This window comes from Panthera pardus, unplaced genomic scaffold, assembly GCF_024362965.1.
Source record: "Panthera pardus isolate Hobbes unplaced genomic scaffold, ASM2436296v1 HiC_scaffold_4, whole genome shotgun sequence".
NCBI lineage: Eukaryota > Metazoa > Chordata > Mammalia > Carnivora > Felidae > Panthera > Panthera pardus.
The window spans coordinates 18,743,543-18,758,339 of NW_026526969.1; the positions used below are offsets into that span (position 1 = coordinate 18,743,543).

A 14,797-nucleotide genomic window follows, 5' to 3' on the forward strand; every position below is an offset into this window, starting at 1 on the left:
GGCAACCATCCCTTTTGCCTCTGCCACAGAGCCCACTGCAGACAGCGTGTCCAGGCCCAAAGTGACGAAAACAGCCTCTGGCCCCAGCTGTGTTCCAGGCTGAGTGAACAGTCTGGGAAGAGCCAACACCGTAAGGCAGGGCTCGGGAAAGGCCTGGGACAGCAGCCACCTCTCGGTGTACCAAGGGGCTGGGTCTCTGGCCACATGCCTGTGGGCAGCAGGGACATCATAGACCTAACAGGTGACCGACCAGCTCCTGCATCATGCCGGCGCCAGCCAGCCGGCTGCGCCAGTGATCCAGGGGCAGGGCGGGTCTCCCCCAGCTCAGAGCTCACCCTGCTGGGAGGGAGCAGGCCGTGCTCCCAGATCTATTAGAGGCTGAGCAGTGGGCACTTGCCTTATTTGGTGCTAGGTTTTATTCCATGTGCATTGCCAGTGTTAACCCGTTCTCTGCCAGACATCCAGAGGGGTCCTCCCCATTCTCGGACGGGGAAAGTGGGGCTCCCAGGTCGAGAGCTGGTGAGTGCCGGAGCGAGGACTTGGCCTGGCCTGCTCAGCTCGGGGGGCCTCACTTAAACCTGTCAGCACGCCGACTCTTGGCCGGAGCATCCGGGAAGGACTAACCGCGCTACTGGTCCGCAAGGGTGACACCAGGGATGGCAGGGGCCGGTGCTGGTTGGCACGTGCACCCGGGCCAGGGCAACCGCCCCACAGAGATCCAGTGGCAGAGGCTTAGTGTGTTGGGTGGGACAGTCGGCCACCCTCGCCAGAAAGGGGTGTGGTCATCACCACCGTGGCCTCCAAAACGTCTCCGTCGCCCGTCAGAGCAACTCTGTTCCCACTAGATTGCTAACCCTTGTTACCCCTCCTCCAGCCCTGGCGCCCACTGTGCCACTTTGCAGTCTGAGGCTGCTGGGTTTTGAACAGAAGATATGCTGCCATTTTAAGTAAGACCCCCAGCAAGGAGACCCTGAGGGACTGGCTCTAGGGTGGCAAAGGGGCTGGAGACAAGTGAAGTGGAAACGTGCTTGTTTTAGTGTGGGTGTAGACCCGGACGCTGGAGGGCGGGGGAGGGGGGGGCTGAGTCACTGATGGGTGGGGGGGACTTTCATTGAGGTGGGGTCCTTGGAGAGGTGACCTGGCGCGCCATCCGTACCTCCTTCGTGGCTTGCTTTGTGTTGTACGTGAGTGGGAGGAACAGAAGGCCCATTGGTGGCGAGACCCGATGCAGGGGCGGGTGCGTCGTGAGTCCGCGGAGTGGGGCGAGGGCCGCCTGGCGGCCGCACCTGAACACTACAGAGGCGTCCACTTGAGGGTCCTGGACTGCTCAGAGTGCATACAGGTTCGAGTCCAGGCGCCGAGGCGTCCCTTCCGAAACTTCGGTCTCCGTAGGCTCCGAGCGCAGGGTCCCAGCGCTGATTCGTGCAGAGGATCTGGGTGGTCCAGACCGGAGAAGCGGCTTAAGGGTGGGGGGAAACGGCGCCCGAACAGGGGCTGGCCGCGAACCGCAGAGCGTGCGCAGTGAGTCCGGTCCGACCCGCTCCGCCGCGGGGCGGCCTGCGGCCCAGGAGCCGGGCCTACGCGGACCTACTGCTCCTGTAAGAGGTGCGGCGCACAGGGCGGGGGGGGCGGGAGGAATCTCACTTGCTGTGGGAGGGGCTCCTCCCTGGGGGGGCGGGCTCTGAAGTGTCAGAAGGGGCGGGCCTCTGCCGGGGCCAATGAGGATTGCTCTGCGGAGGGAAGAGTCGCGGCAAAGCAGCCGGGGCGCGCGTCGCTCGCTGACCCAGTACCGGTTAAAGGGCCGACCCGGAGCGGAGAGCCCCGGACTGCGCGTCACGGGGCGGGGGGTTGCCGGGGGCCAGGGCCCCCGGCGCCCGCACGAGCCCCGGACCCCACTGCGCCCCAAGCTGCCCGGCTACCTCTTCGCACACCTTCCGGCCTCGCCGCTCCCCTTCTTTCTCCTTCCAGTCGCGCCCATGTGCATCCCCCTTGCCCCACGGCTCCTCTCCGCCCCCCTCTGCGCCCCTTCTCTCCCCGCCCTCGTTGGCGTTGGGGAGTTGGGGGCAGGCTCCACTGCCTGTCGCAGCTTCGCCCCAGCTCGGAGCCTGCTCCGGGTCGCGGGGGGCGGGGCGGGTGGGTACGGGAGGAGGTGTGGCACCAGGAGGGTGAATGGGGGTCGGCTCTGCTTAGACCCTGGGACCTCCTCCATGTGCCCCTGTCGTCCGCAGGCAGCTCCGGGGTGGGGGGCAGCCCCGTGCCCTGAGCGGTGGCCCTCTCTGAGCCTTGCCTGCCTCCCAGTCTCCCACCGTGAAGAGCTTGGTGTGATCCTTCCAACGTGATCCTGTCCCTGTCCCTACGTTCGTGTCTTGGTTTGTCTTATGAACTGGAATTGAACTTTTGATACTGTTCTGCTCTTCAGTATTTTCTAGTGAAGCAGCATGAAATGGTGAGCTCCCTGGGTGGGGACACATCGAAATGTGTCACTATTTTAACAAGATGCTCCGTGTTCTCCAAGATGGATGCTTCGTAACGTTAAGCAGATCCCACCACGGACCAGTGGGGCTCCTCCCCCAGCACCCCAGCCGCCCTGAGGAGGAGGGACCGTGGAGTGACGCGCAAGGAATTCTGGGGGCCCAGATGCACAAGTGCATCTAGAAGGCAGAAGCGCCCCCTGTGTGGGCACTCCTTTTGTCCCCGTGGGTTCCCGGTTTCTGTGTGGCCACAGGAGGGCCTCCCGTGTTAGTTTTCTTTCCCTGTAACAAATTACCACAAATTAGAGGTTCAAAAGAACACACCTTTATTTTGCAGCTCTGGAGGTTGGGGTCAGGAATAGGTCTTGTGGGCCAAAATCAAAGTGGTGGCAGAGTCTGCTTGTCCCTGGAGGTTCCGGGGGAATCTTCTATGTCCAGCTCCCGGATGCCGTCTACCCTGGTTGTCTCGTGGCATCCCGCCTTTGCAAAGCCGGTGCGGGCCAGTTGTGTTTTCCGTGTTGTCTCCCCTGAACTTGGACTCCTTTTCTTCCATCTTTTAAGGACCCTTGTGATTATACTGGGCCGAGCTGGGTAATCCTGGATAATCTTCCTCTTTTAAGGTCAGCTTATTGGCAGCCATAACTCTCCCTGTGTAATACAACATATTCACAGGTTGGGTGAACAAGACGTGGACGTTTTTGGAGGGGCCGCTATTCTGTCCAGCGTTCCTTCCAGAGAGAAGAGCCTCGGCCAGGCCTCCCTACTGCCTGGGTCTGAAGGAGATACTACATTCCTATCATCAGTGCATGAAAGTGCTCATTTCCCGATGTGCTTAACATCAGACGGTTTCAGTCTTTGGGATCTGGCCAGTTTTGGGAGTCCGCCCATTTTACAGCTGGGGAAGTTGAGACTTAGGGAAAGAAGGTTACTTGCCTGAGATTTGATGCAACTTTTTTGTTTCCTGTCTCTAGGGCTAGTTAAAATATGTTACCCACGGAGCACAATTTATACAGGAAGACATTTTTCCCAGGTGGCTGGGAAATTGTTGGCGCTGGCACCTTTGATCCGTCCACGTGCAGCTGGATGCCTCTTGGGAGCTTAGGGACGGTGACCAGGCACTCAGCGAGCAGAGGCAGGAAACCACATTCTCATCTTTGAAGAGTCTCCTTGTTTTCCTAACTGGATGTGTGTTCGTTGGTTTCCCTGCCTGCCTCGAAACCTCCAGGGGTGCAGGCCGGGCGTGCCTTTCTTCTCTTGGCTCTCCCCATGTCTCCGTACGTCCCGGAAGAATTGGAATCCTGGCTCTGCCCTCAGCTAGCTATGGTGCCCAGCGTTGAAAATGGTCCCCGGCGATCCTACTTCCGGGGATCCACACCCTAGCAGAGTTCCCCCCATGTGGTGCTAGGCGCCTTTGTGTGACCAGTAGAGTGTAGGAGAAGTGAGGCAGATCCCTTTGGCAATTGGGGTGTAAAAGTCATTGTGGATTCTGTGCTGGTGTGCTCTCTTTCTCTGGAGCCATTCACTCTGGGGAAAGCTGGCTGCCATAGCATAGGGATACTCGGGAAAGCTCTGTGGAGGGGCCACCATGGTGAGGAACTGAGGCCTCCACCAATATCTGAGTGAATGGGCCACCTTGGAAGTGGTCCCGCCTGTCCTCGTCAAGCCTTCAGATGACTCAGCCTTTGCTGACGTCTCGACTGCACATTCCTGAGAGACCCTGAGCCAGAACCACCCGGCCAAGCTGCTCCTGGCTTCCCGACCCACAGAAACCATGAGATCATAAAGGTTTGTCGTTGTATGTCTCTGAGCTTCGGGATAATTTGTTACATGGGGCTAGGTAACTAATACACGAGCTGTGTGGCAAGTGCCACAGCCTCTGGACCAGGGTTTTCTCCCTTGTGCCATGACGGTTTGAGGAATGAGCGAGAGATGGGTAAAATACCATGGACCATGGGGGGCACAGGGCCCGGTTTGCAGTGGGGGCTCCCCCGGCCCCAGGCCATGTACATAAGGCAGCCTTCCAGCCCCTCCCAGGATGGTATGGGCATCCCCCGTTCCTCTTTGTGTGGAACATGACCTCACAATGTCAAGCCAGGCCTTGCATTCTTGGCCTCGGGTCACCCTTCCACCAGGGACAGAGGCATTGGGCAGGGTAGGGAGAGAGGAGAGCCATGGGCTGTCCCTCTCCTTCCTCCAGCCGGGGTGACAGTGAACTGTGTAGTGCCAGGTGAGTCCATCCCCCCTGCTGCCCACTGTCCCGGGACGGGCAGCCACACCTGACCCACAGAGGGGTGCCTGCCTCTCTCTGGGTAGAGAGGGGTGGCCTGGCCTGGCCTTGGCTTGCACACTGGCTGCCATTGAGGCCCCACGAGAACTAGGCACTGTCCTTCGTTCCTCTTTCGACTGCTCCTCCCTGCCCTGCCCCTGCAGCCCGCTCCCCTGCTTTCCCCTCTCCTCTCACCCCTTCCCCTGAGGCCGGCAGGGGTGCCTACTGCACCTGCTGCTCTGGTGGGCTCTGGCCTTCTCCGTGTACTTTTCCCTCAAGGTTTTCCCCCTCCCCGTTTCTCTTTGAATTGCTTTGGTGTGAGCGACTCTAACTAAAAAAAAAAAGGTTGAAGACCTCGGTCCCTATTCTGTGACTTGCTTCTCTGCCTTTGGGCTCTCGCTTAGACCTTCCCTCTCTTCTTTCCCGTAGCTGTATCGAATTTTCCAGGATGAATATCCCATAATGTGTTTTACCATTCTCTTGTTGATGAATGTTCTGGTTATTTTTTCTTTTCTTTTCTTTCCTTTTTTTTTTCTTGCTTTTTGTTAAAGCTATGCTGTTATAAACATCCTTGCACAGTTTTACAGTCATGAGTGAGAGCTGCTTACAATTTCCAGGGAGAAGATACATCCATTTTATTAATTTTTATTTGCATCAGTGTTGAAGAGACCAGAAACTTCCTTTTGGTTTTTTTTTTAATGTTTATTTATTTTTGAGAGAGAAAGAGAGGGAGAGAGAGCACATGTGCACATGGCGGGGAGAGGGGCAAGGAGGGGGGGGACGGGGAGAGACGGGGGGGATGGAGAGAGAGATTGGGAGAGAATCCCAAGCATCAGGCTCCATGTCTGGCACAGAGCCTGACTCGGGGCTCGATCCCACAACCCTGAGATCATGACCTGAGCCTAAATCAAGAGTCAGATGCTCAACTGACCAAGCCACCCAGGTTCCCCAAGAGGCCAGGGAATTCTAAACAGGCTTGTAATAATAGCAGCCCCTGCCTCACCTCACCTCTCCTTACTCACATCCTGCTTACTACTCTTTAAGTGTTCTTCTTGATGTTTATGTCCGTTGTTTTGTACTTTGTCTTTTTTTTTTTTTTTTAAGTTTATTTATTTTGAGAGTGATAGAGAGAGTGAGAGCGCGGGCACACCAGTGGGGAAGGGGTAGAGAGAGGGAGATAGAATCCCAAGCAGGCTCTGTGCTGTCAGAGCAGAGCCCGATGCGGGGCTTGAATTCATGAACCGTGAGATCATGATCTGAGCTGAAATCAAAAGTTGGACGCTCGACCGACTGAGCCATCCAGGCACCCCTGTACTTTATGTCTTGACTCCTCACGTGCAGTCACTGTCTATTGCCCTTCTGTTACAAGGGATGAGGATTCAGCTCTCTCAGGCCCCCGTTCCTCTCCGGGTCCCTCCGAGGTAGAGGGTGGTAACTGCCGGTTGAAGCAGTGCGTCTGTACTATGACTGTAAATGTGCTTCCTCCCTGCTCTTATCCTGGGGTTTCTCATTAGTCTTTTAAAATTGCACCCCATCCCCAGGCACTCCTGAGTCCCCACTGGTTTTCTTTCTCCCCTATGGCACTTGCTATCTTCTAATATGTCGTAAGACTTGCTTATTTGATGGTCTCTCCCACCCTGCCCTTCCTCCCCGCACCCCCCCAGCCCCCAGTGGCATCTGACTCTCACAAGAGCAGAGATTTTTGTGTTTTAATCACTGGTGAATTGTCAGTGTCTAGCACAGTGCTTGGGATGGAGGGGAGACTCAGTGCTTACTTGCTGGATGGACAGATCCTGGGACTTCCATTCACCACCCTCCTGTGTGTTTTGTTTTTTTTCCTGTTTCCCGATCTCGCGTCTTCTTGGTTTACCGCGTCATTTGGTGGAGCACATCAGTCGGTAACTTTCTGGGAAAGATCGCTCTTGATGTGTATTCTTTAGACTCTCAAGCTCTGTATTTATTTACAATTGCATTTAGTGTACAGTCTGGCAAATTTCACATGTGAGATGGTAATAAATACTGAGTATCTCATAGGATTGTGATGAGAATTTAGTAACATACGTGTAATGGTCAGCGTTCTCTGAGGAGAAGTTATTATTACTTTGTGAGGACTCAAATAAATACAAAAGAAGGGTTTGTTGGGAGGCAGTTGAGTGCAGTGGCCAAGAGCAAGGCGGTGGTGCTGGTCAGCGCTGGTTTGGAGTTCTGTGCTCTGTGACCTAGTAGCTCTATGGCTGAGAGTAGGCAAGGCACCGAAGCCTCAGTTTCCCCAAGTACAAGATAGAAATGGTCATAGTACCTACTGCTCATGGAGCTGTTGTGGGTAAAATCAGATATACTGATTTTTATAGGTAGTAAGGGTTATGATGCAGAATGTTTCCAGTGCTCTCAAGTATTGAATGTGGCTTGCTTTGGTGGCAAGAGCTGGTACCTACTTTGACCTTGTCTTTGTGTTCACTGAGGGTTAGTGTCTGGAGTGGGGCAAGCAATTGGCAGTTTGCAGCATGTATCAAAAGTCCTGAGAGGAATCCCTGTACTTTGACCCCGCAATTCCTTCTGCTAAGAATTTATCCGAAGGAAATAAAGGTGTGCTTGAATTTAAGTGCAGAGCTTTGTCTACGAGGAAGACGTCTGGGAACCACTTTGGTGTCAGGAGGGAACTTGATCATTACATGGGTCTGTAAACTCTAGGCTTCCTCCAGTGGAGTCCTCTGCAGTCCTTAGAAGTGGGCAAGATGGCAGTCAGGTGCAGGAGAGCTGTACAGGATACGAAATGAAGACAGCGGTAAGAGAAAAAAGCGTCAAACCTGCATAAGCCCTTTTGGGGAGTAGGAGTTACATTTACTTTTTTACTGTTCTTTAAGGTGCAGAACACTCAAAGTTTGGACAAGTAGAGGCTGGACGGTCTAACGCATAGTCTCTGGCATATGGATGTCAAGATTCAGGCTGTGGCTCTACAAGACCTAGGGCCAGTTACAGAACTCAGAATGCCTCAGCTTCCTCATCTGAAAAGTGGGGCAGTACTAGCAAGGATACTTGTTCAGAGATTAGGCGTGAAAATTCTTTACTAAGAGTAAGTGCTGGCTCAACGTTAGCAGCTATCACTGCTATTCAAGAATTAATTCTCGTTAGTGGGATTATGGATTAATTTATCTAATTAGTCTCTGTACTGTCTAAATTGTTATTAAAAAATAAACGTATTTCTTTTGGAAGTAGAAGGTTATTTTTATTTATTTATTGTAATTAAACATTTTTTTTTAATGTTTATATTTGAGAGCGAGCGAGAGCGAGCAAGCAGGGGAGGAGCAGAGAGAGGAAGAGAGCGTGAATCTCAAGCAGGCTTGGAGCTGTCAGGGATGCTGGGCTCAGGTCCACGAACTGTGAGATGACCTGAGCTGAAGTCAGAGCCCAACCGACTGAGCCCAGGCGCCCCAGAAAAGGTTACTTAAAAGTATGCAACCTTGAGGTAACGAAGATGATTGATTTTTTTTTTTTAAGACAGCCTGGTCACAACACAACAATGTGGATGTACTTTATACCACTGAACTGTGCACACGGCATGTGTTCAAATGGTTAAGGTGCTAAATTTTATGTATATTTTACCACAACTAAAAGAACCCAACAATAACACCATCGTCATTAACAACTACAAAAAAATTCAACACCATCATCATTAACAACTACAACCCCCCTCCCCCAAACCATAAGCAAAGAAGAAAGTTCTGAAGGTGTCCCTGGGACTGTCAGCAGTGATGCGATGGGACTGTTTTCTTCCAAATTTATATTTGATTTTGCAGCCCAAATTTCCGTCTGTGAACACTTCTCAGTTTTGTAGCCAGCAAAGTTGCGTCTCTCGGTGTTGACGCAGAGCCCGGCTCCCGGTCCGAGCCACGCGTCCGAGCCCAGCCCCGCCGCTGCCTTGGGCGTGACCTTGGCCAGCTGGGTGTTGGGGGGCCCTGCGAGCCTCAGTTTCCCACTGTGGGAGCCAGGGATGACAGCTCCCCTCTCTTCCCGCGCGGCCCCGCCCCACGGCCCCCGGATTGGCTCGCGCGGGTCTCCCCCGCGTCCGAAACGGGGCCGGGCCTCTCCCGCTCGCCGGGCCCCAACCCGGAAATGCGGCTCGGAGGCGCCGGCAGGGCTGACCGAGCCGCGGCGGAGCGACGGCGGGCTCGGCCAATGGGCGCGGGCGGCGGCAGCGGCGGGGCGGCGGAAGTCCCGCCCGGCGTCGCGCGGGGGCGGGGCGGCGCCGGGGGCGGCGGGCGGCGGGGCGGGCGCAGGATGAGGGCGGCCATTGCTGGGGCTCCGCCGCGGGGAGGAGGACGCTGAGGAGGCGCGGAGTCGCGCAGCGCTGCGGGGGAGGCGCCCGCGCCGACGCGGGGCCCATGGCCAGGACCACCAGCCAGCTGGTGAGTGCGCGCCGGCCGCTCGGGCGCGCCGGCCCGTCGCCCGGCCAAGCGCGGCGGCCGCCGGGCCCCGGTGAGGCGGGGCGGCCCCGGGTCCCGAGGGCCGGGCGGCGCCTCACCTGCGGCCGGGCGGCCGGGCAGAGGACCGCGGGCTTCGTGAGGGCGCTGCTCGGCCGTCGCGGGGAGCCCGGGCCCCCGGCGCGGCGGGAGCCTGCCCGGCGGGGGCGCTGACAGACGCGCGGAGGGCGGGGGAGGCCGGGGAGGTGTCACTGGCCTGTCGCGGTGGAAGTGCTTGGAAAGTTTGTTTTCGGCGCGCCGCGGCCTGGAGCCGAGCCTTTGGGCTTACCTTTCGTTCCGTCTGCGGAGGAACCGCCCTGGGCCTTCACCTGGAGGGGGGGGGGGTCCCAGTGCCTCTGCCGCAGCGGAGCAGGAGGTACGAGTTCTTGCCCGGAGCACCTGATGCCCCGGGCCCCCCGAATTCACGCCTAGGATGGAATGTGATAGACTGCTGTCCCGGCCCGGCCGAGCGGCCAGGGGTGCTGTTCCTGCCTCGGGGCTCTTCTCCAGCCCCGGCATCGAGAGTGGGAAGCCCCAAGGGGGCCGGACTTGAACCTGCTTACCGGGGGAGGGGATTTGGTGGTGGGGGGAGAGTGATCCTGACGGGGAGGAGGGGTGAAAATAAACGGGAAAAGCACTTGTGGGGTTGAATGTTTTTGCTTAAAAGTGTTTCCACGTCTCCCCCCCCCCCCCCCTTCCCTGTGTTGCTAAAAGTATCTTGAGCGTTTTGATGTTTTCCCGGTGTCTGAGTTGGGGAGTTGCGAAGGTGTTTTCACGATTTATACCTTGGGCGCAACTGAGAAGTGGGTGCAAAATTAGGTTCCAAAGGCAAGGGAAAATCACTTAAATGAAAGAAGACCCAGGAAATGGACCCGACTCCTTGTTTTGCAGCGTACAGCTTTGTGGTGGCGGTTCTTAATCTTTTTTTTTTTTTTTTTTGCCGGGGGTGGGGGGGTGGGGGGGGGTGTCTTGTACCCCTTTGAGAATCTGACGGAAGGAATGAATCCTCTCCTGAGATTAAAACACAGAGCCGCCCCGCATTTTGTAGTTACTTCCGCTGGTTCTTGAACCTTCTGCAACTCCTCAGTGGACTTCAGGCGGAGAACACCGTAGGGATGGGTGACGCTCCAGAGCCGCAGAGGAGGACCTGTTCAGTTGAGAAAACGGTGAAAGGGAAAGGGGCCGTCTTTGGCTGTTGCGACATGTGGCCGTACCCTGGGGTGTCTGGGCTGACAGGCAAAAACACGAAAGAGGCTTTTGGCGAGCCTCAGTGGAGGCCGGGGGTGAGCACGATCCCAGAAAGCGTGTAACACGAACCGTCCTACGGCGGTGCTGTTGGGGCGCAAGGTGCAAACTTTGCTGGAGTCCTCGGAAGGGGCAGAGAGCACATTTCCTCACCGTCTTGGCCCTTCGCGTGATGGGCGGTCGACATCGGGAGTTTTCTCTAGTAAGTCGTCTTCTTAGCGCGGAATTGCTGGCATCCATGGAGGGAAAATGAATCTGGGTACAGCGGAGAGACCTCGCCGTCAGGAAGCCAGAGGAGCAAGGCTTTTGTTGGGTCCCCCCTGCCGGGTGAAGATAGGCCGTGTTTCCCCTCGGTGATGGCGCAGGTGCCCCCAGTATTGGCTTTTTCATCCGAGGACAGGTAGGCTTGGCGCTTCTGACAGTTCGGGTCTGGATTTTCAAGGTGGCACTGTGGGAGAAGCCCGTGGCCCCGCTGTGGATCGTGCCACTTTCCTGAGCGTGCGCCGCCAGCAGGGGGGCGCTACCGTGAGGTCTGAACGTGGCCTAGCCTGCTTGGATCCTCAGGTGGGCCGGAGGCTGTCCATAGCGCGTGCTGAGCACGGACTTTGTTTTTTAAATTTTTCTCTGGTTTTTTTGAGGGGGGAGGGGCAGAGAGAGAGGGAGGGAGAGAGTCCCAAGCCGGCTTCACGCTCCAACTCACAAACTGAAATCCTGACCGAAGCATGAGATCACGACCGGAGCCGAAATCGAGAGCGGACGCTTGGACGACTGAGCCACCCGGGGTCCCCTGTGGAACACTTACTTTAAAAAGCAGGCACTTTTCCAGATAGCTCCCGCCGTGTTGCTTGATTTCCGTTGATAGGGTGGGGTGAGGTCGGTGTCGAGGGTGGGGTGAGGTCGGTGTCGTTCCCGTTTTACGGGTGTGGAGACCGGGAGACCGATGGATGGGGGGTAAGTATCTACCTGTTAAACCGAGCGCCTCTTGAACCCACGACTGAGCCGCGGCAGGGCCCCGGGCTCCCCTCTGCCCCCTCGCGTGGGGAGGGCCCCGAGGGCCGGCCTGGCGGGGGGCTCGGACGCCACTTGGCTTGAGGAGGTCCTCGGTGCCACTGCCCAGAACGTCTTTCCCGGGGTTGTGCCTGAGTGTCCCGACAGTGCCGTGCTGGAGGCAGGAGGGACCTCTTCACGTGGAAGGACCGCACACTTACTTATTTCTCGGGGCAGATGGCTGAACTCTGTGACCCCTGGAGCCCGTTTCGGCCTCGCACTGTCAGAAAGCAGCTGTTTGGAAAGAGGCTCCGCTTCGTCTGTGTTTGGGGGCCGCTGTTCTGAGTGGGGGAGGCTTGGGTTCCTCCCTCTGGGAGACCAGGGCTGCAGTGGCTTTGCTGGAGGTAAAGCGGGAGACGCTTTGCGAGCGTGGCCGCGTCTGTGCGGGGAGGCGGTTGGGAGAGCGGGGGACATGGAGAGGAGTGGGTTCTGATTTCCACACTCCTTTTCGGGTAGCTCCCTCTCATCGTGGTCTCGGGCGGTGTGATGTGTTTCTGTCCCCGCGACGCCCCTGCAGAGCGGGCAGGGTGAGGTCCCCACACTGAGAGGTGGGAGTGTGGGTTTGCCCTCTTCCGACAGGGTCTTGGGGGAAGGAGCGCGGCGGCAGCCTGTGTAGACGCGGGGCCTGCGCAGAGGCCCTGGGCAGCTCTTCAGAGCAGGCCTCGGCCTCTAGGCCGCCTGTAGCCCGGTTTTGGCGAGGAAGAAAAGGCGACCCCAGGGCGTGTCTTCCCTTCGTGCCACGTCCTCATCCCTCATCCCTCATCCCCGAGCCGCACGACGTGGGGTTTGGGTGCGTGGAGGGCGAGGGTGTGATGAAGGGGGAAGCGCTGCGGAAACGGGGTGAGCGCGCTCCGTCCCCTCCGAGTCGGTAGTGTGGAGAGCCCTCCCTGGCAGTGCACTTGGACCTTTCCTGAGGAGAATTTTCCGTGGAAATGGACTTTGGTGGGATCCCATGTGTGGCTGAGGAACATTTGATGCAGAAATGACTCCCTCAGCAGGTGTGAGGGCTGGGACGGACGTGTGCGAGCTCTGCCCCTGCCCTTTTGATGACAGCTGGCCGAAGGGGTGAGGAGTGCAGTTGTTTTGAAGGCAGGTTCAAAGGGCAAATCACCGGGGAGGAAGTGCTGGTGTGGAAACGAAGTTTTGGACGGGTATCATTCAGGCCTTTTTACTAGTGCCTTCTTCTGTAACTGGGTCGTGTTTAATACCGGACCCTTTAAAACATTGCTTGATTATCGAGAACCGGTTTTTATCCAGTCTCTAGCTGAATCGACAGGCAGAGTTGATTTCCTTTCCTTTCCCCTTTCCTTTCCTTTCCTGTTATATGTATTTATTTTTGAGAGAGAGCGAGCGAGCGAGAGAGAACGTGTGTGCGCGTGTGGGTAGGGACGGGATAGAGAGATAGGGAGACAGAATCCCAAGCAGGCTCCACGCTGCCAGCGCAGAGCCCAACATGGGGCTTGAACCCACAAACCGTGAGATCACGACCTGAGCTGAAATCAGATGCTTAACTGACTGAGCCACCCAGGCACCCCAGAGTGCGTTATTTTCGAGTGATGGGGAATATGTTCTGCTGATAGTGCCTTGGATATGAAAGGCCTTTCAGGTTTGCGATGGTTCTTGAGGATCTGTTTTCATTGCTTGACTGGTTGCATTTATGTAGTTGCCCAGAGTCTGTTTCCATCCTCTTAGACTGGAAAATTTTCCTTACTTAAACTGAAATTTTTACTCCCAAGAAATTCCAAGTCCTTTTGAATGTCTTAAGAGAGATAGTTTGTTATAAAGGATTTACATTTGTGGGTTTCAAATCCCTCATCAGAGGAACCGATTCAGGTTTCTGTGCAAATAGTTGGATTGCACACAGGCCCACAGAAGTAGAACTGACAGCACCGCAAGCTCGGTGCGCGGAATAGACGGCCACGGCCTGCGTCAGCAGCCCCTGCCCGGACGCACGGCCCGCAAAGCAGACAAGGATGGTTTGCATTTGGACTGTTGCCCAGGAGCCTGATGAAGGTGGGCACGTAGTTCCTGGTGGCCTAGTGACCTCCTCTGCCCCACAGACGAGATCAAGTGTCCTCTGCACCAGCCGCTGTGCTTTGAATCAGCTTGCGGCCTTCAGGGAATCACAATATTTAAAGGCATGTGTGAAGGTGTGTCTGGATGCCAAGCAGGGTCGTTCTGGGGGTGTGTGCCTTCTGCATGTTGCTGGAGCTGGAGGTGGCAGGTCTGCCCGCGCTGGAGAAGGCTGGAGAGGCCCGTGTGCAGGCAGCTGCGTTGTGTGTGTGTGTGTGTGTGTGTGTGTGTGTATGTATGTGCATCTCGGAAGTATCTCAGAATTCATCTGGCTGAAGCTTAGCTGTTACAATGAAATCATTGTTAAAGTCTCATTCTTCAACCTGTTTTTCTCTTTTGGAATTAATTGTACTGCAGTGGGAGTTGTATCTCAAAGCGACAGCTGTATATTGGATGCTGTCAGAGAAGGCTGATAAGATTTGCAGGGAAGCTTGAAGCCTTACAGAAATTGTTGTTATGTGCTTTGACCTGCCGTGGTACCTGTGGGAAAAGGGGCCTGGAGTTAACTTTTCTGTTCTCCCTCCCTGTTTCTGAGAAGCTGGGAGGACAAAGCCTGCAGTGGACCTGGGAGCTCTGTGCCACCCAGGAGGAAAAGGTTCTACCTTGCAGATCTTGCTCTTAGACCCAGTCTGAAGTAGAGGGCATGTATTCAGTTGTGGCCTGGCTCTGGATGCTCCCCTACAGTGAAGGAAGTGGCTTCATCTCAAGGGGTGGCCATATCGCATTCTCATCACACACTCTCCCCTGGCAGGGCTGAAAACATTGACACACTTTGTTCCTAGTCCCCCTTTCTCGGTGACTGGGAAGTGAGCACTGCTGGAAGGGTGCCTCAGTTCCAGCATTGCTAGGACTTCCCTGTCTCTCCTAGCCTGTCCCTTTGCTCCTCCTCGATGAGAGTCCCTTCTCGGATGCACCTGCCGAGTGCCCTGTACAGCCCAGGTAGTGTCCAGGGTGTTCTAAGCTGCCGGTTTCTCCTCTTCAGGCTCTTCCTCTTTGCCTGAAGAAATTCCCCCAGTGGAAACTACCCCCTTGGTGACCGTGAAGCCTTTTCTGAGTGATCAGCTTCTTTGTGTGTGTCCCACCCACCCCTGCCCCATCCCTGTCCGCTTTGGTCTGCAATAGTTTTATTATATAGTCAGTTCTGAAACAGGTTCTGTGCCTTGTTTTGTCCTTGTCTTTCTGAACTTTGAGGCTCTGGATGGCTTTGGTTACTGTCTCATCTTTTCTCTTCATGG

At 56.0% G+C, this 14,797-nt stretch overlaps 1 protein-coding gene across 6 annotated transcripts in view; it reads left to right on the forward strand.

The window, feature by feature from the left end:
• The first annotated feature begins 1,862 nt into the window (after positions 1–1,862).
• Positions 1,863–14,797, forward strand: part of PDPK1 (3-phosphoinositide dependent protein kinase 1) — a 77,509-nt gene continuing 64,574 nt past the window's right edge. Inside the window, exons 1-2 of one of the 6 annotated variants that reach the window (XM_053893825.1) lie at positions 1,863–2,964; positions 3,443–4,256. Coding sequence is in view for 1 of the 6 variants with exons in the window: in XM_053893822.1 (XP_053749797.1) it covers positions 9,120–9,143 (24 nt within the window). In the remaining 5 variants the exon portion in view is untranslated. Of the gene's footprint in view, positions 4,257–8,992; positions 9,144–9,450; positions 9,574–14,797 lie in introns of those variants that run through there. The other 5 variants (XM_053893824.1, XM_053893822.1, XM_053893823.1 and 2 more) reach the window with 5 other exon arrangements.